At 44.7% G+C, this 25,171-nt stretch overlaps 1 protein-coding gene across 6 annotated transcripts in view; it reads left to right on the plus strand.

Moving 5' to 3' along the window:
• The first annotated feature begins 252 nt into the window (after window positions 1-252).
• cmtr1 (cap methyltransferase 1) overlaps window positions 253-25,171 on the plus strand; it is a 33,913-nt gene continuing 8,994 nt past the window's right edge. Inside the window, exons 1-20 of one of the 6 annotated variants that reach the window (XM_056580891.1) lie at window positions 253-341; window positions 2,888-2,950; window positions 7,679-7,789; window positions 9,557-9,711; window positions 9,886-10,044; window positions 12,011-12,103; window positions 15,475-15,546; window positions 15,742-15,836; window positions 15,984-16,056; window positions 17,660-17,858; window positions 18,389-18,507; window positions 18,789-18,885; window positions 19,813-19,945; window positions 20,034-20,213; window positions 20,446-20,502; window positions 20,607-20,664; window positions 20,785-20,853; window positions 20,959-21,090; window positions 22,902-23,027; window positions 23,373-23,500. In XM_056580891.1, coding sequence (XP_056436866.1) covers window positions 7,684-7,789; window positions 9,557-9,711; window positions 9,886-10,044; window positions 12,011-12,103; window positions 15,475-15,546; window positions 15,742-15,836; window positions 15,984-16,056; window positions 17,660-17,858; window positions 18,389-18,507; window positions 18,789-18,885; window positions 19,813-19,945; window positions 20,034-20,213; window positions 20,446-20,502; window positions 20,607-20,664; window positions 20,785-20,853; window positions 20,959-21,090; window positions 22,902-23,027; window positions 23,373-23,468 — 2,019 coding nt within the window. In that variant the 5' untranslated portion in view covers window positions 253-341; window positions 2,888-2,950; window positions 7,679-7,683 and the 3' untranslated portion in view covers window positions 23,469-23,500. Of the gene's footprint in view, window positions 342-2,887; window positions 2,951-6,121; window positions 6,617-6,666; window positions 7,203-7,678; window positions 7,790-9,556; window positions 9,712-9,885; window positions 10,045-12,010; window positions 12,104-15,474; window positions 15,547-15,741; window positions 15,837-15,983; window positions 16,057-17,659; window positions 17,859-18,388; window positions 18,508-18,788; window positions 18,886-19,812; window positions 19,946-20,033; window positions 20,214-20,445; window positions 20,503-20,606; window positions 20,665-20,784; window positions 20,854-20,958; window positions 21,091-22,901; window positions 23,028-23,372; window positions 23,501-25,171 lie in introns of those variants that run through there. The other 5 variants (XM_056580895.1, XM_056580896.1, XM_056580894.1 and 2 more) reach the window with 5 other exon arrangements.

The following is a 25,171-nucleotide window of genomic DNA, read 5'->3' on the forward strand; positions in this document are numbered from 1 at the left end:
GGTCAAAGGTCAACGATAACCAAGAGAGGGAGACGGGGGAGTGAGGGGAATGTAGGAAGACAGAACCCGAAAGATTAGGTGTTAGGAGCAGAAGACCATCAAAGTGTCTTCCTGTGGGTGGTAGTGGTACTCTACGTGTGTGTGTGTGTTTGTCTGTTTGTGGGGGAGGGGGGGAGGATGGGGAGATGGGAAGTGGTCTTTACACTTTGCACGGTAAGGCTGTTTAAACATTGGCCCAGCAGTGATATAGCATGTGTTTGGTCGTTTGTGAGGACTGAGCAGCAGAGGCAGAGGAATACGTGCCCTCCCTCCATGTCGGCAGGACCGCAGAGGAAATGAAGGTCTTTAAAACTTTCCACTAGCGTCTCTTCCCCCCAGGACACCTCCAATCTTTGGAAGGATTATTTCTTCATAATTTACCTGTTGAAACGCAGTCTAATTGAATTTGGGGGGGGGGACTGTTTGGATGGGTGTTTTGTGTTGGTTGGTATGTGTGTATGTGTGTGTGTGTCTATGTGTGCGGGTGTGCATGCAGGCGTGTGTTATTGCCAAGTTGTAGCAGGTTTAAAAAAAAAAGAGCAAGGGAGAGTTTTTAAAGAGACGGTGGCGGAAAAATTAAAAACAAGGCTAAGCCGTTCTAAGAATGTGCTGCTTCACTGCACATGCATGTGCGTGCGTTTGTTCAACAGAGAGAGACATTTTTTCAAAAACTATTTTTGCCATGTCCATCCATTGCTCTCTCCATGTGTGGTTCCACATGGATTGAAGAGCAAGAAATCTTTGCTAAACCAGAGAGCTTGCAACTGGGTTTATGAAAAAGGTTTGTACAATAATCCACTTAAATCAAGAAACGCTTAACATTCCACAAACAAAATCGAATGCACACTGCCCAACATTGGGTACATTTTATCTCAGAGAATATGAGCAAATTTCCCTCACTTATCTAACTTTGATTGCAAAGAAATCTCTCTTCATGACTTCCTTCATAAGACTGTAACGAGAGCATGCTGTGCAGAAGGCACTCAACTCAACGCACAATGGACTTCTGTGTGTTTGTGTGTGTGTGTGTGTGTGTGTGTGTGTGTGTGTGTGTGTGTGTGTGTGTGTGTGTGTGTGTGTGTGTGTGTGTGTGTGTGTGTGTGTTTGTGTGTGTGTGTGTGTGTGTGTGGATGTGTGTGTGTGCCTGTGTCCGTGTATGCATATCTGTGTGTGTGTGTGTGTGTGTGTGTGTGTGTGTGTGTGTGTGTGTGTGTGTGTGTGTGTGTGTGTGTGTGTGTGGTGTGTGTTGTGTGTTGTGTGGTGTGTGTGTTGTGTGTGTGTGTGTGTGTGTGTGTGTGTGTGTGTGTGTGTGTGTGTGTGTGTATGTGGATGCGTGTGCGTGCCTGTGTCCGTGAGTGCATATGTGTGTGTGGATGTGTGTGTGTGTCCGTGTGTGCGTTTGTGTTTGTGTGTTTGTATGGGTGTGTGTGTGTGTGTGTGTGTGTGTGTGTGTGTGTGTGTGTGTGTGTGTGTGTGTGTGTGTGTGTGTGTGTGTGTGTGTGTGTGCGTGTGTATGAGTGTGTCTGTGTGTCTGTGTGTCTGGGAGTCTGGGAGTCTGTTTGTCTATGTCCAGGAAGATTGCATGCATAAAATGTCTAAATCTTTACAATAATGAATGAATTCATTTAATGAATGAAATAATTCAATAATTCAATAAATAGTGCATGTGATATATATATATAGTCTATATTTATAGTGTAAACTCTGAATGCACCATCACATCACAGCTGCCCATCTCTGCAGTGGATTTTAGATGGGTTGCTCATGTGACTAGGTCAAAGCTCTGGGGTTTAGCCATTGAGCAACAGGAGGTCACATCAATGAAAGCCATAGTACAGAAGCGGGCCAATCACACACAAGTGTAACGGTTAGTGTGATGGTATAGCTGCCGTATTTATAGGTTAGCACATTGTTATAATTATTGATTCATCTGAGGTTAAGTTTTTCTAAAAAGTGTAATATAACTTGTTGAGATAGGATAATACGTAATATGATATGGTAGTATTTAAGATGGGATATTTATCAGGGATTTAAATAAGACAAAATGATAGAATATTATAACATAGAATATAATTTTATAAATGGACTCATAGAAAATGCTGAAACCATAATTTGTTCATCTGAAATAAATAGACAATCTCTGCTGACATCTAGTGTATGAGCATATAATAATCTCCAGCTTTTGTTTAATAATCATTCAATATACTACCACTCAAGAAAACACAAAAAAGTGTGTGGATAACATTTATTCTTAAGTATTATGACATAAAATATTGAACAGTATACAATCAAAGATGCTTTGTAGTGCATTCAGTAAATGTTAGTGAGTAAAGACAGCCAGAATGCATTTTGAAAAAGGACGATGAGGAAACTGTCGTATCTACATACATTGTTTAACTCAAGGTTTATAACTCTATTTATATTTGAGGTTTAATACCGATAACATTGATCCTACACCCAAATATCAATAAGTTATTTCTAGACTATAACCTGCATGTTTCCACTTAACTGTAACAGTTTTTTTTTTTTGTCATAATATATGGACAAATAGGATTTAACTAAATATGTAAAGATTTGCTTTCCAAAACCACCCTCATAAATATTCATGAATTACATTTCATGTTGGTGATACATTCACTCACTGTCAAGAAACATGAAGTAGGTTACACATCGTCACAATGCACAAAACTAATTATGAGTGATTGTTGAGCTACTGTTATGGACCTTGGTCATCCGTGCCTAGATATACTGCTTTGCCTCTCATTATCCTCTGATCTAAAGACAGCGTCACTGTGGAGTGGTCAAAGTGGAGTGGCAGTAGGTAGACCCACGCTGTTGTTCTGTTCAGGTCCCAGGGTGGCTGGCCTGGTCTCTGAGACAACAAACTGCAGTGCCACCGCACGTCAATCAAGTGAGACCGCTCTAAGTCCAGTTGGCCTTTAGATATAAAAAGGCTGGCTGGACATCCATGATTTGAAGCCCTAATCCTCTACTAATCACTTTCAGCTTGCTTATCACTGTCATGCATAGCTTCCAAACACGTGTAATTCTCAAACGTGCAAAAGTATGTTCATAATAAATTCATAACAACTAACATAGAATATGGTTGCCTCTGTAGGAGACTGGGAGACTTTAATTTAACAGTTATTAAATTAAGAACGTATCTTAACCTTCTACTCAAATGGTCAATCCCAGAATGAAGTACAGAAGGAAATCCCCACCAGTTGAATACAATGACCAAAATAAAAAAACTGTACACTAAAAAGATGAAGCTAAAATGAAGGTAATTACTAAAAAGAATTTCTTGAACTTGTGAATTAAATCATGTTTTGGAGCTGCTGCACAGGGATACATCTCTTTAGGAGCTTTGTCTTCTAACAAGATCACAAACATTAGAAATGTAAAGTGCTGCCCTACGGACCTTTGCGTGGTTGTAACTTGTACCCATTAAAGTGCATCGAAGCAGAAAGGATAACTTCCTTGTGCATGAAAATACGAGGTAGTTCAAAAGAAAGCAGGACATTCATAGTTTTGGGCTTTGCACCGACACACACAGACACACAAACACACAAAAACACGCACAAAAAAAACCACACATAAACACACACACACACACACACACACACACACACACACACACACACACACACACACACACACACACACACACACACACGCACACACACAGACACAGACACTCAAACACAAACAAACAGACTGAATCCCCACCTGAATCACAACCAAATAAGTATTAATTATCATAATTTACATCACACTAATGGGGAGTTTGTGTGTGCATTTTGTAAATGCGCGGCCGTCCTCCCAGCTCCTTTGAAGAGGTGATTTGCCGGCCTGTAGTGCAGAGTGAGCTGGCAGCTGCTGTATCCGGACATGCTGATGCCCATCAGGCCCAGTGCGACGGCCACAAACGGCATCATGGGAGCCCCTCTGTGCTGCAGCCTGGTCTGGTTGGCCTGGGTCTGCAGGATGAGAGAGCAAGGGTCATCCCTGTCACCGAAACCACCGCGGAAACCACCGCGGCTGGTCACCGGCAATAAAGCCTCCCTTAAATTCCTCCTGGCTCTGGGAGCGGAGTCAACAAAGAGATGAGCCTGCTCAAAGACCCTCTTCAGTCCAGCCAGGGTCTGAGCGTAGGGGAAGAGCCGTGCTAGGATTTCCATTTTTTTAACTTTAGTTTTTTCTCCAAAAGAATAAATTGTATGCGAGCAGCTACTGCCTTTTAGTCCTTTAGGGTTTCCGTGGCAACCGGCATCTCAGAATTGATGGCCAAATCAAAAAACCTGAAGTCCTGAATGGTCAGAGTGAATGTCTTTTCCATTGGTTATTGCCATTCTTGCATAGCGTGGACACTGCTGACTGAACAACACTCATCAGTGGTCTAACTCTATAATCTTTTTAACCCTTTTCTCTTTATACTCCACGTCCTCTACCCTTATCTAATGTTCTCTGGAATGAGGTGACTCGTAATCAGGATGGACACATGCCTTCTTAGGGACAAATAAACATGGGCTGCCAAATACAGCCACAGTCTCCCAGAATACACTCTGAGTTTATGAACCAAGTATCTCCATCCACTGTAATGGACGTCCAATTAGAGGGCATTGCACCTGAGCCTGGAGGAGCTTGGGAACCTCTGACCGATCCATTCAAAGGCAGACTGCTAATCCCAGAGGCTCATCCTGTCCTGAAACATAATGACGTCTGTCTGGCCATCGCTCACAGTCCATTTAGAATAATTTCATGTGCCATGGAAAATATAAGGTCAACATCAACATTGAAGTGAAATTAGCAAACCTGACCTCTCTTCTGCAGCTTCAAATGAGCCATAGCCAATGCTTATGTCTACTTCAAAAACAGACAGTTTTGTTTAAATTATCAACCATTGGTTGTTATTGCCATGTAGTATGTATTCTCAGCAATATTTAACAAAACGATATATATTTATACAAAAGTGTAAATATATGCAACCAAACAGACAACTTTATACATTTTATGCATGTAAATATTTTTTTAATATACTTTATATGTTATATTTTGACGGATGCATGCATTTAAAGAATTGAGTGATCAGTGGACATCATAGCTAAAAAGCACTTTGAATCTGCAAGAACGGTGTCATGATGTGTGTGGTCTGGGTCCGTTTAAAGCATCTCACCCACCTGGAGATATCTAAGGTAGCCAGGGGTCAGTCGAGGGATCAGGTAAAACATGTTGTTTGTTGTCCCTACTGGTTGAGATTTGAATCCACAAGAAAAAACAAAAGGCCTTCAATTCTTCCCAGTGGTGTTGTTTGCTAGGCAGGCTGAGTTGCTTAGTGTGCCCACCCCTCTGTGTCTCTCTGAATCTCTCTCATGGATTGGGACTGGGTCCTCTTCTGTGAAGGGAGAATGGCAGACAGGGGCGTGTCCTAGGACACAGGGGAGGGTGTGCGTGACTATGCACATGTGTGTGTGCTTGTGTGTGCATGTGTGTGCATGTGTGTGCGTGTGTGTTTGTGTGTGCGTGCGTGAAGTCATTTGTGACATGGGGGATTAGCAGGCCCCTGGCACGGGGCACGGGAGCTGTTGCTGGGTTAATGCTCTTGTTATCGTCTTGCAGTCACCTACACAAACATTAAACAATATAGTGCATCAAAGGCAACATAGGAAGCCATACTGGAATGACAGGTCAACAAGATTTCATTAGGTAGGCCTGATTGCAAAATAGTTTTTGGGTAAAAATCCAGTTCTGTAATTTTTCACACTAACCATCTTGAAGTGTCTTTATTAATACTATTTTCCTGATAAAAAAAACCCTGTTGAATTGAAAGATAAATTCGTTCGCAATTAAAACATTGTTTTAATTGCGAATTAAATGAAAAAATGAAAAAATGATGGCAATGCAAATCATTTCGCAGAATGATTTGCATTGCCATCATGCAGTCCTGGTTTCTTCAGCAGGGTCTTACCTGACAACCCGGTATCACGGTAATTGACCTACTAATCAAATTAATGTTTTGGACAACAGTGAGTAAAACATTGTCGTTGCTGCAATATTTTCTTGTATTTATGTTTTTTTATAGAAACCCAATATCCCGAGCTCGTTGTATGTGCACACCTTTTTGTATATGTTATGCAATATAAAATCGACAATATGTAGCCTACTCCAAGTCCATAACATGATGTTGTGTTTTGACCATTTGGCATTGAATTATGTACTTCGCCAATGAATATATGCTTAACATAGGCAGGCATTCAGTTCAGAAAATGTCTAGGTTTTTCACATTTCTTTTGTGTTTAGGATAGGAATGTGTGAATTGTGTGAAACTTGATGATGGGTATGGGAGTCAAGGAGCAGACAAACCAGCCTAGCTGATCAGGCCGTACTACATGAAGCATTTTCATGTGACCCTGTTTCAAGTGGCCAATCCTCACTTTCATCAATGATCTTCCGGTGGTTCATCTTGGTCAGGATCGCTAGTCATAAGGGGAAAATGGTCCATCTCAACGTAAAACGTCTCATACTGCGTATTCGCACCTGCTCATATGTGAGCCTATAGTGGATGCACGTCTTTTAAGTAAGTATTTTGATCCGTTGTAGCAACTCTATTTTAATGGAAAGTTAATTATCAAAGTGTGAAACTAATGTTGGTTTAACATATAACCAATTTGTGTCGCAATGGTCTAAAGTAAACCAAACTTAATAAAACAAAATAACAGGCTTTCGTTTGGACACCTCTCTGCATACGTCACTCAAGTGTGTCAGCGACATTGTAGGACCCTAACAAACACCGAACTACAACGCGCGCGAATGTTTACATCAATAATAAATCACGAATTTGCCAACTTTTGCGTCAAAAAATAAAATGCGGAGTAAAACTGTGCAATTGTAAAGCCTATTTCGATGGAAGGATTGTATGTGCTTGTTCCCGTTAGAGGTAGTCTGTGAACCGAGCTGGTAACTATAGCTGCTAGCTAGTAGCAACACTTTGTAGTTTGTGATCAGTTTCGTTTCTTTACCGAGTTGTCTTAAGTGAAACCTTCTCATCGTTACGCACTAGTCTCTGTTCGTGCTGCTCCACAAACTATAGCCTACATTCTGGTATGGGCCGACTCCACCTAACCTCAGTGGCTGGCTATTGATTACTCCTTCGTACCCAGGAGGTAATAAAACCAATATCTGCCTCTATTTTAAGAACGCTATCCTCCCAATGTGCATGTTTAACAGAGACACTCTCTAATATCCCTCATTTCAAAATGTTCAAGGGCAGAAAAGCGTGACATTAGTGGTCATATCCCTATGTTTTCTTTTTCGTTTTCCAATGCCAGAGTGACTGTGGCTCATCTCACAACAGTCCCTGGTTTTAAGATAGATTAAACGATTCGTTTGAGCCAATATACGATGGCATTAACGGCAAGTAATCTTGCTGAACCTTTGCAATGGCATCCTCATGTTTTCGAAACCACTGCAGTCATAATGTACTTGGGGGGGCCTTTCGTGTCTGCCACCTGCTCCAAGTCAAAGGGATGCAATGTTGTGATGTGTTTATGCACTTCTTAATAATAATGGAATAGTGTGCCTTATTTTGTACCCCTTTTGAGTTGTTCTACCAACCGCCCCTTTTCTTCCTTTGTTTCAGCCACAATGAAAAGAAGGGGTGAGCCCCCCGCCATGGCCCCTCTGAGCCCCAAGAAACCAAGACACGATGGCAGCTCAGATGATGAGTCGCCCATATTATCAAACAGTCATGGTACAGATCCACTATCAGCAGACACCTTCAGCAGGACACGGTCAAAGAGCACCTGATGTTGCAGTAAAGCCTAATTTATGGTGGCCGTGCGTTTAAATTCAAAATTCAAAGTTCCCATGTTTGAACGTGAATTTACATTTAGCAGCCATGGGTAGGTTCCATACCAAGGTCACGTTCCCTATTGAGTGGCTACGCCACAAAATAAATGAAGAAGTTGAATTGCAAATAATTTCAGGAGCCACCTTTGCTTTGTAGCGGTTTGTGCCATGCCGCAAAGTGATCCAAAATGAACTATAGGGTGGGGGGATGGGGTGTCCTTTGTGCAAACTAAACAAACAACTAAATTGTCCTTAAGTTTATAGAATGTTACTGGTCAAACGATTATCGTCGCCTTCTGGTTCAAACACTAATATATGTAGTTAAGAACTGAGGGCTATTCGACCCCAAGGATGTTTTTCAGTCCCAGTCCACTTATAGTTTCTTACAGTTACTATAATTATGCATTTAGAAAGACAAGTATAAACGGACAATTTAAACTATTTTAGATTACACTGTTTTTCAATATAGTAAAGTACTGATTGTTCCTCAAACTTAAGTTCAAAAATGAAATTACTTGAATTAGCTGAATAGTTATTTTAAGAGATGATGGTTGTTGAATAATGCTGGTGTGTGAATAAAATATAAAGCAATGCAAATGTAAAAGTAATTGGTGAAGGGCCGGCACACCTGTAGGCTGTATGGTCGATAAATGGCTTTCAGGATACTCTGATGCTCTAGATGCATGCCCTTTAAAGTCCTTAAAAATATGTGCAGCTTGCCCATGTAGGGCCCAGGCGGCAGGTCTACCAAAGCTGGAACCAAAGCTCTGCCATTGTCAGGGGCACCAGGGAAGCATGATAGGTCTGCAGAATGACTAAGGAAATAGCGGCAAACACCACACTTCACACATTCCAATAGAAGTTGGGTGGTGTAGTTCATAAATCAGTCACCCATTTACCATTTTTGTTTTTGTGAAATAACTTCCCATAATGTGTGGAGATTGGTAATCCTGGTGCGACCCTGTAAACCAGTCACGTAGCGTAGCAACGTGATACTAAGAAGCAATTACAGCATCAACCAAACTTGCCAAACCGACACAATTTGACACCAATGAACAAATATTTGTGCCATTGATGGCTTGCAACTGGCAACTGCTTGAAAATTATCTGCTGCATTGCATGCAGCAGACGTGAAGCCATGGGTGTAGAAACCGGACGCTCATGCTAACATTAAGTAGGAGTTGGAAGGACTTTAGGCACTGTATTTCACCTGGAGAGGGGCACGAGAATGATAAAGCTTACATTTTCCCCTTTAAAGTAAGTGAGTGGATAACCAGTGGACAAGTACGATTCTATCAGCTGGAGGTTCAGCAATGGTCCAGGAAGTTTTGTTTAAATATCTGTTAGAGAATAATGATAGTGCACTGGTACAGACAGTTATGCTTTCATTGTATCTTGTTTATGGAATAATTAATCACTTAAATAGTATAGCAGCAGCCAAATAGTTAATCATTAGAAATTCCTCGGTACATGTGGCGACTCTTGGCATGACATTAACCTCTGACATTTAATAGCTCTGATGGTAGAGTGCAACTTCACGTCCATAAATGCCATGGCTGTTCATAGACTGCCTTTCGCACAAATTGCATATCAATTTCAGCTTCAGCTTCAGCTGAAGCAGAAAGATGCAGTGGTCCCTGATTTGTGTGTTTTTTTTTCTCCCGCCCAGACTCCAGTCAGAGTGACTCCCACAGTGACCAGGATGAGCCCCGAGCAGGATTCTCCATGTCGGCCCCACAGCCTGATGCCGCCTCCGAGACAGGCCCTGACACAGAGGAGGGCTCCAAGTTCGCCATGTACAACACGGTCTCACAGAAGCTCATGGTAATGCACTTGGAGCTCTACCTCTAGTTTGAGTTGACAGCCTTGTTTATGACTGGGTTCGACATTGCAACTATGCTTTAGATCGGTGATCACATCACTGAACTTCTAGTTATTTTTCATCACTTCATTCTAAAGAGCGAATGTCTGTTAAGTGTTTGCCTTCTCGGCCTGCAGGCTAAGATGGGCTTCCGTGAAGGCGAAGGCCTGGGGAAGTTCGGCCAGGGGCGGAAGGAGATCATCGAGGCATCAACCCAGCGCGGGAGGAGAGGACTGGGGCTCACGCTGCAGGGCTTCCAGGGGGTTCTGAACATCGACTGGCAGGATGAGCCTGAGGTAGGAGAACCACAGGACGCACAGATGACCACTGACATGGAGTTCTCTTAAAGGGGTGATATCATGCTTCTACGACTTTGCCCTTTGCTTTAGACTGTTATATGACATATGTAAACAAGTTTTACGTCTGCTAAACTACCGTATTTTCCGGACTATACGTCGCTCCCGAGTATTAGTCGCATCAGTCAAAAAATGCTCCATGACGAGGAAAAAAAACATATATACGTCGCATCGGTGTATAAGTCGCATTTATTTTTAAACATTTAAACAAGAACGTTTAGTCTGGAGAGACTGAATAAAATTGCAATAGCAATATAGGTGTGTCGGTCCCACTCGTAGTTCTGAGAGTATACCGAATTCAGTGACACCGGGATTCCACCGGACGGGTATGCGCCGCGGTCCTAAACCTGAGCGCACGATCGGGAGGTGGAAGTTGCGCTCACAAGTCCAGCGGAGGGCTCCAGTTTTCGCCGGCCAAGTCATGCGCTGTGATATGTGTGACAGCTATGTTGCACAACATTGCAGCTAAGGCTGGGGTAGCTTTGGTTGAACCGGAGGACATTGAGGACGATGACGACGAGAATATAATTTATTCGGTGGTGCAGTAGGCTTGCAGCGTCAGTTGTAGGCCTAATGAATGACGGTGCCATCTTGCGGCCGAAGATTATGTACGCACAATTTTGGCATATAAGTCGCTTCGAAATATAAGTCGCAGGGCAAGCCAAACTACAAAAAAAACGCGACTTATAGTCCGGAAAATACGGTAGTAAAATCGAAGTCTGAGCCAGGGGAGGGGAGGGGGGGGTATCCGTGCCCACCGAGAACGCCCCTCAATAAGTGTGCGAAACAGCTTGTTTGTGCTCAAACTTCACTCCCGTAACAGTGTGATGTCAGACTGTGCAGTGGGCGGGGCTGAAGTGCAGAAGTCGCACCTCCCGGCCACTCGCAATGTTTACGGCCAATTGCAACAGTGGGTGTGTTGACCGATCACAGCAGACTGGGCTACTCGGGAGTGGGGCCTCAAAGCGACATGATACAAAACAATATTTGTGAAAGACGCAGAATTTTTTTTTTGCGGAAATGAACAGTGCTAATAATAATAATTGCTTTATTTATTTATAGTTTCCATTATCTTCATAGTATTATTGCATTATCTCAGGTTCTATATCAGATTTAGTGGTTAAAGGGGGGCATCCGTGGCATACTGGTTAAGGAGGGTGGCCAGATCGATTCCTGACCGGTAGGCAAAATATGTGGACGGGGGGAGTAGTTGTGCAGCACTCTCCTACGTCCTCTTCCACGGATGAAACCCCCACCTGCTCCCCGGGCGCTGCACTCCACTGCTCCAAGATTTCCGGTGTGTTCCCATGTGTGTGGACCTCAGTGTGTGTATGTGTTCACCGGCTACCCGGATGGGTCAAAAGCACAGGAAGAACTTCCCCCTAAAGCAGGGGTTCTCAAAGTTTTGACAACTGAGGGCCAATTTAGGAACCCAAAATTTGACTGAGGGCCGCCAAAGGAAAAAAAAAATTGCCGGGAAACGCCGTCAGCATCCCAGTGGTCAAAAAAAACATTGTACCGTGGACCTCCGGGTATGAGGTCAAGTGAGGTCTAAATCACGAAACTGAGGTTCAGCCTTTCAAAGTAATGTACAGTCGGATTAAAACTAACAAATGTAAGGATTTAATTGAAACCTAGAGAAAGTCGACTTTTCTCTTTATATTTATTTATATTGTTGAAATTAATATTGATATAATAATAAAAATAAAAAAGTATTTTTTTTTTATATGTTTTATTTTAACATTTTTATAACTTACATAATTATGTATGTCATTGCGGGCCACCAGGAATGATTCTGCGGGCCGCCATTGGCCCGCGGGCCGCACTTTGAGAACCAATGCCCTAAAGGGACAAATAATGGATAATAAAGGATAACTAAAATGTATGTGTGTGTTTGTGTTAATAGCCCAGTGCTGTGGAGAAGGTGGAGTGGTTCCCAGAGTCCACAGCTACAATCCCAGATGCGGATGAGCTGAAGCATTGGATGGCACTCGGACCGGTAAGTTACAGTCACCACTGTTCTTATGTTTAAGCATCTATAGGACTAATTAGGTGAGTGCTGCATGCAGTGCTCAACTATTGTTCTTCATAAGTTTTATTCTTTCTTTCCTCTTTATTATTCTCTATAAACTTTGGGACCTATCTACTTTCTCAATTCTTCACCTAGAGACCCCATTTTAATTTTCAAATGTTCAGAATAGCTTGGAATTGCGCGCTTCTTTTCAGATTTTTTAAATATTTTATACTTTTAAAGTTCTTCTACTTTTAAAATACTATATATTTTTTAACATGGGAGTCAATGGGAGGCCTCTGGTACTTCAAAATGTTAAAGACGTAATTAAATCAATTTTCAACCGTTTTGTCTTCGTTCAAACCATTGAACACATCTACACACTTGTATCTTCAATAATATCCAAACGGAATTTCGATATCATTCAAACTTTCTTCAGAATCACAGTTTTAATTTCAAACAGTCATATTCTACAGTTGGTCCCATTTAAGCCGTCTGCCCATTCTGACACTTAAATTATATAAGACATCGCAACTCTGTGAATTTCAACCGTTTACCTTCCTTCAAACCAGTTGACAAATCTACACACTTCTTTCGATATCCTTTATACTTTATTCAGTATCACAGTTTCAGTTTCATGCCGGCTTCGTTTTCAGTTGGTCTCATTGATTTACGTCGACGATGGAGCGTGAGGACGTTCAGCAGTGTTGCCAGATTGGGCGTTTTTTCCCGCCAGATTGGGCTATTTTGGAGGACGTTCAGGCAGTGTTGCCAGATTGGGTGTTTTTTCCCGCCAGATTGGGCTACTTTTCAAGTAGGTCTATCTGCAGCCGGAGCCACTTGCCAAACACGGCCATTGCTTTGCCAAACACGCCCATTGCTCTGCCAGACACGCCCGTTGCTCTGCCAAACAGGTCAAGTCTATTTTCGGAAATGTAGGGGGATATATGAGTGGCCCCACGTCGAATGGCATGACCCAAGATACGTCAGACAGAGAAAGCGCGCAAATTCGAGCAAAATATGTTTGACAGTGGAAGGATTTACATGGTTGCTTGGGTTATAGACTTCAGACCCCCCCCCCCCTCTTTCTCCTTTAAGTTCGGCGCCGAACAACTCGGCCCATACCAAGTGTGACGGGATATTTTTGGTCAATGAAATGATTGAATAAATGTTCAACATGCATGCATGTAGCCTCGTACTTTGACTTTCTAATGTTCTGGCGAAATTATCCTCAGGTTAAGTGTAAATATTAAGCATATATAAAGCACATACGTGCCTTTTTTTTCACAAATATCCTTAATACATAAAGCGGTGCAGTAAGAATTAAATTACGCCTTCCAAGTAGCTCTAAGCACTGCTTATTAATATTAGACCAAACAATACTCGTAATGGTAGGTAAAACAATACTTTATTAAAGCATGCAATTGTGTTGTTGAACAAAATAAAAATAAAAAGTATGAAGTGCTTGCATGATATTGAAGCCTACAGCGATCATTAGTTAACGTGTGTGGCGGACGGTACCACCTTGTCATTTGTTTACCCAGGTGCCATTGCAACACCAATGCTACCTCTCATTGGCTGTATATTTGAGAACGTTGCAGTCTCAATCAATATAAGGTCGCGGGGAGACGAAGCTCTATTCGTTTGTATATTTTATTTACGTGAACATATTTTTTTGTTTTATGTTTAAACAAAAAGAATCAAAGAACCAGTTCTCTTGTTTTGGGGAACCAGTTCTTGTCGTTCACTTCGGGATTCGTTCGTTGTGAACGAATCGGTCAAGACCGACTCATCCCTAATGGCCACCATAGAACGAGCAATGGGCGTGTTTGGCAATGGGCGTGTTTGGCAAGTGGCTCCGGCTGCAGATAGACCCTACTCCTACTTTTGGAGGACGTTCAGGCAGTGTTGCCAGATTGGGCGGTTTTTCCCGCTCTATTGGGCTATTTTTAATCACGCACCGGCTCGCTATTCTCTTAAAGATACACACACTCACACATACTCACACACTCACACACGCACACGCGCGCACACACACACACGCACACCAGCAGTGCATGGCTTACAGGGCTCCAGAGTGCGCCTAATTTGGGCGCACATGCGCCTAGAATTCGGGGTAGTGCGACCAAATATTTTATTTGGTGCGACTGAAAATGTATCTGGTATAATTATAATTATTTTTATTTTTTACAGAGCAGTCTATTCATAATATCGTAATGACCACGGAAGAGGCAGGGAATGAAGTATTGATTAGACAGCGATTTATTAGATACCTAATAAACCGTTGGAACACGCAAGACTGGTTACAATAGCAACGCCGGTAAACAAACCCGCAAAGCCCAATCCAGGGGCCTGTACTACGAATCTCGATTAGAGGGTTAGCGAGGTATGTTGAGCTGAAAGCCTGGGTTAGCTGTACCATGAAAGTCGATCTCTTTAAGCGTCGCTGTATCACCATGGTGAATTACGCTCGCAACCAAACCTGGTCGGGAGCAGCTTTTCAGCGAGTCTACCCTGGAGATCGGCTACTTATATCGGCGTGTGCAGCTTCCTAGCCCCTCCTCCGATAATGGCGTCACCATTTGTGGGTGTTCCCATGGACCTCGGCGCACTTATCGTACAGGCGTCTCTCCGGAGACGGAGGGTTTTTCGGGACAGAACCGATCCCTTGGCATTGTCTGACGATATTCTTTATGAGAGATACAGATTCGGCATTTATTTAAGGCATTTATTTAATGGTCAAAATATTATTAATCAATGGCGTAAATATCGACGGTGCAACCGGTGCAGCTGCCCGGTTGCCCCCCCCCCCCCGTCAACAACTCAGCGCAAGGCAGGCACGGTCCAACGCCCCCCCCCCCCCCCCCCCCCCCCCCCTCAACAACTCAAAACTTGGGTGCACCATAAATACGTGCTGGTGCACCCAAATTAAAAATGTAGGCGCACCAGTGCACCAAAGGAAAAAGTTAGTCTGGAGCCCTGGCATACATTTGACCTTTCAGATTCTTCAGTTCAATTCATTTTTCATTTTAAGCAATGCCTTGTGCTTTTCATTCAGCCGTCACTTTATTTGTTACCAACCATTTACATTTTCTTAAATGGTGTGCATGTTTACATTGTTCACTCCATTTAGACTTTTGAACTTTTGTTCAAATCCCTTCACTTGATTTAAGCCATTTAACGTTGCTTTATGTCTTAATCTATGTGGCTTTATTAAAAAATATTTTCAACCTCACTTTGCACTGCAGCACTCACCGCATTTTCTGCAGGAAATGCATTTTCTATTATCTAGTATTATGGATGCCTTTAAAATTGGACTTTATATACATTACATATTTTACCCTTTGCATAACTTACAGCGGAAATTAAAGATTGAAGATGAAACCGTGTTCTGCACAGAAGATCTCCTACACACTCTGTTAAGGTGCAAGGTAAGTCACGTTCATCTTCAGAGCGCCGGCTGCATATGTTTATTTGTTTCAATTTCCATGACCACAAAGCTCTGTTGTTCCTATTAAGGCGAGGACAAGTGTTGAAGCATAAATGAAGCGAAAACAAGAAAAGTGCATACTGTAGGAGCAGAGTGCGCTTTCAGCAGCAATGACCCTCTCTCTATGCCTCATCAGTCGGTGTTTGACAACCTGGAGGGAGAGGAGATGAGGCGAGCAAGGACGCGCTCCAACGCCTACGAGACCATTCGGGGGGCCTTCTTCCTCAACAGGTCAGCCCCAAGAAGTCCCTTCTCCTTCAAGGCCAAATTCAAAATCATTGAATCAATCCAATGAAATGTCTCTGGTAGAAGGTTGTTGTGGCCTCCTTCAGTTCAATAGCATATAACATATCCTATTCTCTCTTCTGATGTGTTTAGAGCAGCCATGAAGATGGCCAACATTGACTACTGCTTTGACAACATGTTCACCAACCCAAAGGATCCACAAGGGGTATAGAAAAAGCTTGATTATTTTATATTCTTTACTGTTGGTCTGGTTGAAAAATAAGTCACACTATTGCTATCATGTGTCTATTAGATATTCACTGTATAGTATCTGTGGATACCAAAAGGTATTCTAGGGTTTGGGTTTTATTATTATTATTCCGGCATAAGTAGACATATTAAGCAGGTAAAGCAGGTAAGCAGGTCTCCAACAGGTTTTGAGCTGAAATTCCCATCGGGGGCGCTGTAACTTTCTTGAGATACTTTACTTCTCTATTTATGATTTATATTCTAATTATCTCCCACAGTTTTTAAGGTAGGTCAAAAAGTTTGGCATATAAATGCGTGTCTACTTTAAGAGACCAAATATTGCAGTGTCCACCTAGATGTGTGCCGGATAGATCAGTCCTCTAGCCTAACCAGTGGACTGTAGCAAATGTTGCTTATAAGGCTTGTAATCCCTAATTAAACTCACGCCTGGTGTTAAATTGGGTTAAAACTTGGAGTGCTTGGTCATTAGGCATACAAGCATTAGCATATTGGCATGCTCACAGAATATTGCGAGCACGACAAGTTGGCTCATGCAATCGCACACATTTTCTTCAGAAAACGTGTCGCATGTCTAGTTATTATTATTCTGATAATTATAATTTCAATTGGTTGCAATCTACCAGCTCACTTCTAAAGGGCACTAACTCCTCCACGCTGCCCCTTTAGACTTAAAGAAGTGTGTGGTCCACGCTAGAGGCCGTTGACGTGGGAGCTAACTCCTCCACACTGCCCCTTTAGACCTAATGAAGTGTGTGGTCCACGCTAGAGGCCGTTGACGCGGGAGCTAACTCCTCAACACTGCCCCTTTAGACCTAATGAAGTGTGTGGTCCACGCTAGAGGCCGTTGACGTGGGAGCTAACTCCTCAACACTGCCCCTTTAGACCTAATGAAGTGTGTGGTCCACGCTAGAGGACGTTGACGCGGGAGCTAACTCCTCCACACTGCCTCTTTAGACCTAATGAAGTGTGTGGTCCACGCTAGAGGACGTTGACGCGGGAGCTAACTCCTCCACACTGCCTCTTTAGACCTAATGAAGTGTGTGGTCCACGCTAGAGGCCGTTGACGTGGGAGCTAACTCCTCAACACTGCCCCTTTAGACCTAATGAAGTGTGTGGTCCACGCTAGAGGACGTTGACGCGGGAGCTAACTCCTCAACACTGCCCCTTTAGACCTAATGAAGTGTGTGGTCCACGCTAGAGGACGTTGACGCGGGAGCTAACTCCTCCACACTGCCTCTTTAGACCTAATGAAGTGTGTGGTCCACGCTAGAGGACGTTGACGCGGGAGCTAACTCCTCCACACTGCCTCTTTAGACCTAATGAAGTGTGTGGTCCACGCTAGAGGACGTTGACGCGGGAGCTAACTCCTCCACACTGCCTCTTTAGACCTAATGAAGTGTGTGGTCCACGCTAGAGGCCGTTGACGCGGGAGCTAACTCCTCAACACTGCCCCTTTAGACCTAATGAAGTGTGTGGTCCACGCTAGAGGCCGTTGACGCGGGAGCTAACTCCACCACACTGCCTCTTTAGACCTAATGAAGTGTGTGGTCCGTGCGTAGAGGCCGTTGACGCGGGAGCACGACGGGGAGCTGCTGTACTTCGCCGACGTATGCGCAGGCCCCGGCGGCTTCTCTGAGTACGTGCTGTGGAAGCGCCGCTGGCACGCCAAGGGCTTCGGCATGACCCTGAAGGGCCCCTGTGACTTCAAGCTGGAGGACTTCTTTGCTGCGCCCAGTGAACTGTTTGAACCGTACTACGGTAGGTCCAAACTGGTGAGACGTTTGGGATATAAAAGGGCCTCACACACACACACACACACACACGCACCCTTTTAACTGATTTGTCTTTTTTTTTTTTTTTCTCCTGTAAGGAGCTATTTGTAACTTTTTGGAAAAATATATATTGTGGAAAGCGTGATAAAGAAGTGATGAGACAATTTCTCACGTCGACAACGCAACAGCGTTTGTTTATTAATTCAACCAAAACCGTTAAATTCAAACATTCTGCCGACCGGCATTTCAACAAAGAAGTCGCGGGATCGAGAGAGAACACTGATGTGTCAATCTTAAAGAGACAGCCTCCCTATAACAGAACGAGATAGTACATTGATGTGTCGATCTTAAAGAGACAGTGTCCCTATAACACAGAACGAGATAGTAAATTGGAAAACATGTCAATAACACAGTATGATGGATTATATCTTTAGAGTCAAACTTTTTAAAATAAAATATGTAAAAAATAAGGGTCCCACTCATATTGAAAGCATTATTTTGCCTTTGTTTTCTCAGGGGAAGGAGGCATCGATGGTGACGGGGACATCATGCGGCCGGAGAACATCAGTGCTTTCCGTAACTTTGTCATGGAGAGCACGGAGAGGCGGGGCCTGCATTTCCTCATGGCCGATGGGGTGAGCAGGTGGAAGGGTTGGCCCCTCTATATCAGGGCCCTTGATACGCTGCTTGTACTCTGCCCAATCAAACGGCGACCAACCACGACATTGGCCCAGGTGGCCATGAGGTTTTATGTTAAACGTGTTGAATCTGTTGTTTGTTGGCTCAGTGTGCACACACCTTTCAATGTATATTTTCTCAACCAGATTCATTCCTTCACCTCGAACATCATTTGTTAAACATGCTTTCTAAATCCTTTTGAATCCACCTCTGTCATCCTGGTCCGTCGGGGGTGCAGGGCTTCTCTGTGGAGGGCCAGGAGAACATCCAGGAGATCCTCACCAAACAGTTGCTGCTGTGTCAGTTCCTCACGGCCATGTCCACCGTCAGGACCGGTACGTTCTGACCTCAGCCACGCAGTGTGCACTCAGGGAACAAAGGGAAATTAACTGTGTGAAACACTCCAGCTCACTTAGGATGCCATTAAATAGTAGTGTTCATGTGTGACAAGCAACTAGCATTACAAAATGCATTGTAATATTATTATTTAAATGTTTTTATTTAGGGCAAGCCATTGAGTGCAGGGTCTCTTCTTCAGTGGCACCCTGATTGCAGCATACAAATAAAATGAAATATACAAATGTACAATCGATGTAAACAGTAGGTCAAACAACCACTAGAACATTTCAATACATATGAATAATACAATGGGACAATTAAGTGAGATGGGGGTGAGAAGCTCAGCCATCCGTGAGGAACTCGGATTAGAGCCGCTGCTCCTTTACTTAGAAAGGAGTCAGCTAAGGTGGTTCGGGCATCTGGTAAGGATGCCCACTGGGCGCCTTCCTTGGGAGGTTTTTCAGGCACGTCCAGTGGGGAGGAGACCTCGGGGAAGACCCAGGACTAGGTGGAGAAATTATATCTCAACACTGGCCTGGGAACGCCTCGGGATCCCCCCGTCAGAGCTGGTCAATGTGGCCCGGGAAAGGGAAGTCTGGGGCCCCCGGCTTGAGCTGCTCCCCCCGCGACCCGACCCCGGATAAGCGGACGAAAATGAGATGATGAATAGGACAATTAAGAAAGCTATTTAAAACACATCCTTATTTTATGTGACTTCAGTCATCCCCTTTACCGTCTCAATTGAGACCTTGTATTTAGACCAATACATTTGCAATCAAAGAATTCGTAATATCCAGGAAGATGAACCAAGGCTACCTTCTCGGATGGCCTAGAAAGCTTTCATGTTGTTCCTGGTCACCGTTGATACGACGCCACCCTGCGCCCTGTCTTCATCAGTTATTCACCCTTCTTGTCTCCCATAGGTGGTCATTTTGTGTGCAAGACGTTCGACCTGTTTACTCCCTTCACCGTGGGTCTGGTCTACCTCCTCTACCTCTCCTTCGACAGGCTGTCCCTCTTCAAACCCGTCACCAGCCGGCCCGCCAACTCAGAGAGGTAGGGGGTAGGGTCTGTGCGAGTGGCCATAGAGTACCAGTAACAGGTAGGAGCCAGAGTTGACCCTTCCCCCGTCGTCCATCCACAGGTACATCGTGTGTCGAGGTCTGAAGCCGGGCTCGGATCCCATCAGGGAGTACATGTTCAGGATCAACCTGAAGCTGAATCAGCTGAAGCAGTCCGACACTGACGTGCTGGAGGTCGTGCCGCTGAGCGTGATCAAGGAAGACATCAAGTTCTACCATTACATGGTCAACTCCAATGAGGGGTAGGGAGACCCCGGCCAATGAGCCCAGAGGACCCCGGCCTCAGACGCTACTGTGAATCCCAGCGGTGACATGTCAGGACGCAGGACTGACTGTGTGTGTGTGTGTGTGTGTGTGTGTGTGTGTGTGTGTGTGTGTGTGTGTGTGTGTGTGTGTGTGTTTGTGTGTGTGTGTTGTTTATGTGTGTTGTGTGTGTGTGTGTGTGTGTGTGTGAATTGATATCTCTTCCAACAGTAACTGCGCTGTCCAGATTAAGGCCCTGGCCAAGATCCACGCCTACGTCTTAGACCAGTGAGTGGAACCTCTCCCGCCGTTTCTCCTCAACATGTGACTTTTAGGTTCCAGTGAAGCCCATGTATGGGACTTGATTCTTCTCTCTGTGTATTCATGCCCAGAGCTCTATCAGAGACCCGGCAGGCTGACATCAGAAAGGACTGTATGAAGCTTTGGGGGGTGAGTGCCCACAAAAGAGGAAACTCTTGAAATGCACGGAACCCCTTTTTTCCTGCTCACTGCTGTCTCCATGAGCTCTGAACCGCGGTGCTCTTCCCTCTTATGATATTCCTCCTCCAGGTCCCTGATAAGGCGCGCGTCACCCCATCCTCCTCAGACCCCATAGCAAAGTTTTACGAACTAATTAAGGTCAGCATCCCAAGCACAAAAAAACGAAATTCTATTTTTTCAATGATTTCATTCTGACTGACCCCTCCCGACTTAACTCTCGTATGGTCTCTGTTCCTCCTCCAGAGCTCAGACGTGGACTCATTCCAGTCCAAGGTCACGGCTCTGAGCTCCAGCACGCTGGAGAAAGTCCACCAGGTCCTCAACTTCCGCTGTATCGTGGGTGGAGGAGAGCAGAACTTCCTTCTCTCCCTGGGGGTGAGTGGGAGCCCAGGGAGAGAAGGCACTCACATTCGTTCTCTATCAGTTCCTGGAGTGAACCACTGAATATGACTTTGACAATGTCCTGCCTGTGTTTCTGCTGTGTTCAAAGACACATGGTGTCATCAGGATAGTCTTGAGAGAGTGGGAGAGGTTGAGGGTCAGGCTGAAATAGGATAATAATTAGCGTTGGAGTATATTTCAGAAGGGGATTCTAATAAGTGTCATTCCTCAGGGGGCAGGCTAAACAAGGGGGGCAAACGTCTTTACTGGGCAAGCTTGTCCCTTTTTGTGTTCATTTTCCCTACTTCTTTTAAATACATTTTATGTTATGTTGATTATTTTGTTATTACGTTTTGAAGCAGGATTTATATAGCTAAATACTCCAAAATACAGCCTTTACTGTTGCCAATTGACCTGTCGCTAAGTCACGCCCCCCCGTCGTTACCATGACGAACTCGAACAAACAAACTAGACTCGATAACAAAAACATATGGAAAAATGTCGGCTGACAGTCTATCAAAGCAGGTTTTGGGCGAAAATCGATTTAATTTCTTCCAGGATAAATCGAAAGGGACTACATTACGCTATGGAGGGGTATATTCAAAACTTTAAAACACATACAGAAGGTAACGAGCTTAAATTCAGTTGGTATCCTGGCCTGCAGCACAGTCTGATCCACATTACACATTTTTTTCTTGTCCCGTTGTGGCTTGGGAAAAGGGATGAAATATACCCCATTCCGCAGCCTCTCGGGATACAGACTATCCGTTTTAAAACCCCAAGCACATAGTTTGACCATGATTATTTGTTTTTCACACAAACAGCATAAATCCACCATTCAATTGTTATATTATGCTTCCTCCCTGTTGTTTTCAATGGAGTTGTCCGAGCCGATGTACGAGTATAGTTGAGGCTGGAATGTCATTGGCTCATCTGCATTCTATGGGCGGAAATTAGCGACAGGTCAATTGTTGTCTAAAATAGGTTAGTTTATCGATAGTTAGAGACTGGCCTTCTATAAGTTTTACCAAAATGACCGCCTGCCAGGTACAACCTCCAAACAGAGTAAGATGTACAGCATTATAGCGCCTCTGTGGTGTTGGTAAAATAATCACAGCTTAAAGGGGACACATTATACCATCAGGTGTGAGTGTGATTAGCCTCACAAGCTGAAAATCTGCCCCATGTGACATCACTAGTGGGCGTGTCCACCTAGATCTGTGCTGGATAGATCAGTCTTATCAGCCTACCAAGTGTAGTAAACGTTGCTCATCTATCCAGCACAGATCTAGGTGGACTCGCCCAATAGTGATGTCATATGGGGCAGATTTTCGAAACGGCTTGTATAATATGCCCCCTTTAAAAAGAAAAAAGCACCAATAAAACTATTGCACGAGTACTCATTGAGATCTGGACCATGAAATGGATTAAGTTTGGGGTATTTCTTGCTTCCCCCTCGGCTACACAGTGTTGATTTGAAACATTTACGGACACTTTTTCACAGTTCACTACTGTTTGAGTTTGTGTTCGCCAACGACACGCTTACATTTCCCCTATTCCAGCAACATGATTGGTTGAAGCAAACGACTCCCCCTGGTCAGCTGCTCTGCGTGTTTCTACTCATCTAAAACATCTCCAAACACACCTTTTTCATTCTCGTTTTGACATCTAAATCTTCAGTTCTCAGTCCCATTTCTTATTCAACACTTAATAAAATGTTTTGAGAGTGTGTCTTTGAGAACCCTAAGGAGCCCCATATAATATACAATATATAGCATTATTCTGATGACCGTCGGCCTGTGCAGAAGTCCCAGATCTACGTGTGGGAGGGCAAGATGCCGGTGCGCTGGAGGAAGCTGGAGAACTTCAAGCTGGAGCTGCCCAGGGAGACTCTGCTGAGCGTGGAGGTGGTCCAGGAGCTCAAGGGGGAGGTGAGGAGGACTAATGTAGTCACATAGGAAACGAATAATGAATCATTTTACTCACTAATATTTAGTATTTGAGTAAAGAGCTGTGGGGTCAGGTCCCTTAACTGTTCATCAAGAAAAGCCTCATGTTAAAAATGTTGTCATCGGCCATGCCATTTGTCATTTAGCTAGGTAGCGTAAATCAGCAAGTACTGTAAATACTACGGCATTCCTACAGCATAGAGTAATATCTTGGTAACATGTATTCAGTATGTGAATGGATGCATGTTTCTTGGGCATGGGGAGGCCCCTGTTCTGTTTGTGTTGGAGGTCCTATCCAGAGTGTTCCGGTTTGTTCTGTGTGCTCAGGGCAAAGCGCAGAGGAGGATCAACGCGGTGCACGTGCTGGACGCGCTCATACTCAACGGAACGGACGTTAGAGAGCTGCACTTCAACCAACGGTAGAGCCCCTCCTTTAGTCCCTGGGATGTGTGTAGGGGTGGGTGGTACACTGGGGTCACCAACAGTAGAGCACCTCCTTTAGTCCCTGGGATGTGTGTAGGGTGGGTGGTACACTGGGGTCACCAACAGTAGAGCACCTCCTTTAGTCCCTGGGATGTGTGTAGGGGTGGGTGGTACACTGGGGTCACCAACAGTAGAGCACCTCCTTTAGTCCCTGGGATGTGTGTAGGGGTGGGTGGTACACTGGGGTCACCAACAGTAGAGCACCTCCTTTAGTCCCTGGGATGTGTGTAGGGGTGGGTGGTACACTGGGGTCACCAACAGTAGAGCACCTCCTTTAGTCCCTGGGATGTGTGTAGGGGTGGGTGGTACACTGGGGTCACCAACAGTAGAGCCCCTCCTTTTGTCCCTGGGATGTGTGTAGGGGTGGGTGGTACACTGGGTCACCAACAGTAGAGCACCTCCTTTTGTCCCTGGGATGTGTGTAGGGGTGGGTGGTACACTGGGGTCACCAACAGTAGAGCACCTCCTTTTGTCCCTGGGATGTGTGTAGGGGTGGGTGGTACACTGGGGTCACCAACAGTAGAGCACCTCCTTTAGTCCCTGGGATGTGTGTAGGGGTGGTGGTACACTGGGGTCACCAACAGTAGAGCACCTCCTTTAGTCCCTGGGATGTGTGTAGGGGTGGGTGGTACACTGGGGTCACCAACAGTAGAGCACCTCCTTTAGTCCCTGGGATGTGTGTAGGGGTGGGTGGTACACTGGGGTCACCAACAGTAGAGCACCTCCTTTTGTCCCTGGGATGTGTGTAGGGGTGGGTGGTACACTGGGGTCACCAACAGTAGAGCACCTCCTTTAGTCCCTGGGATGTGTGTAGGGTGGGTGGTACACTGGGGTCACCAACAGTAGAGCACCTCCTTTAGTCCCTGGGATGTGTAGGGGTGGGTGGTACACTGGGGTCACCAACAGTAGAGCCCCTCCTTTAGTCCCTGGGATGTGTGTAGGGGTGGGTGGTACACTGGGGTCACCAACAGTAGAGCACCTCCTTTAGTCCCTGGGATGTGTGTAGGGGTGGGTGGTACACTGGGGTCACCAACAGTAGAGCCCTCCTTTGTCCCTGGGATGTGTGTAGGGGTGGGTGGTACACTGGGTCACCAACAGTAGAGCACCTCCTTTTGTCCCTGGGATGTGTGTAGGGGTGGGTGGTACACTGGGGTCACCAACAGTAGAGCCCTCCTTAGTCCCTGGGATGTGTGTAGGGGTGGGTGGTACACTGGGGTCACCAACAGTAGAGCACCTCCTTTAGTCCCTGGGATGTGTGCAGGGGTGGGTGGTACACTGGGGTCACCAACAGTAGAGCACCTCCTTTAGTCCCTGGGTGTGTTACTGTGCGTTTTCCAAACTGCTGCACCATTCTGGGAAACAAGGCAGTTCATGTTCCTCCTAGTTGGGTTGTGGTCGGAATTCTGGTCCTTATGCGCAGTGGTCCAAAATGAATCGTCTCCATCCACTGGCCCATCTCAGAGGAATTTGAAGTGGATCGAAAAAAAGAGGGGCAAAATGTGTAAAATACTAAATATAGAAAAACTTTACATTAACAAATGTACTGCAACTGTCCCATTCGTGTTATCAAATAGTGCTCTCAACACTGAAGCGGTTGGTTTTTGTTAACACTTCCATGAACTTCTGGTAGAACATTACTGCCC

This window comes from Gadus chalcogrammus, chromosome 21 (assembly GCF_026213295.1).
Source record: "Gadus chalcogrammus isolate NIFS_2021 chromosome 21, NIFS_Gcha_1.0, whole genome shotgun sequence".
Lineage (NCBI taxonomy): Eukaryota > Metazoa > Chordata > Actinopteri > Gadiformes > Gadidae > Gadus > Gadus chalcogrammus.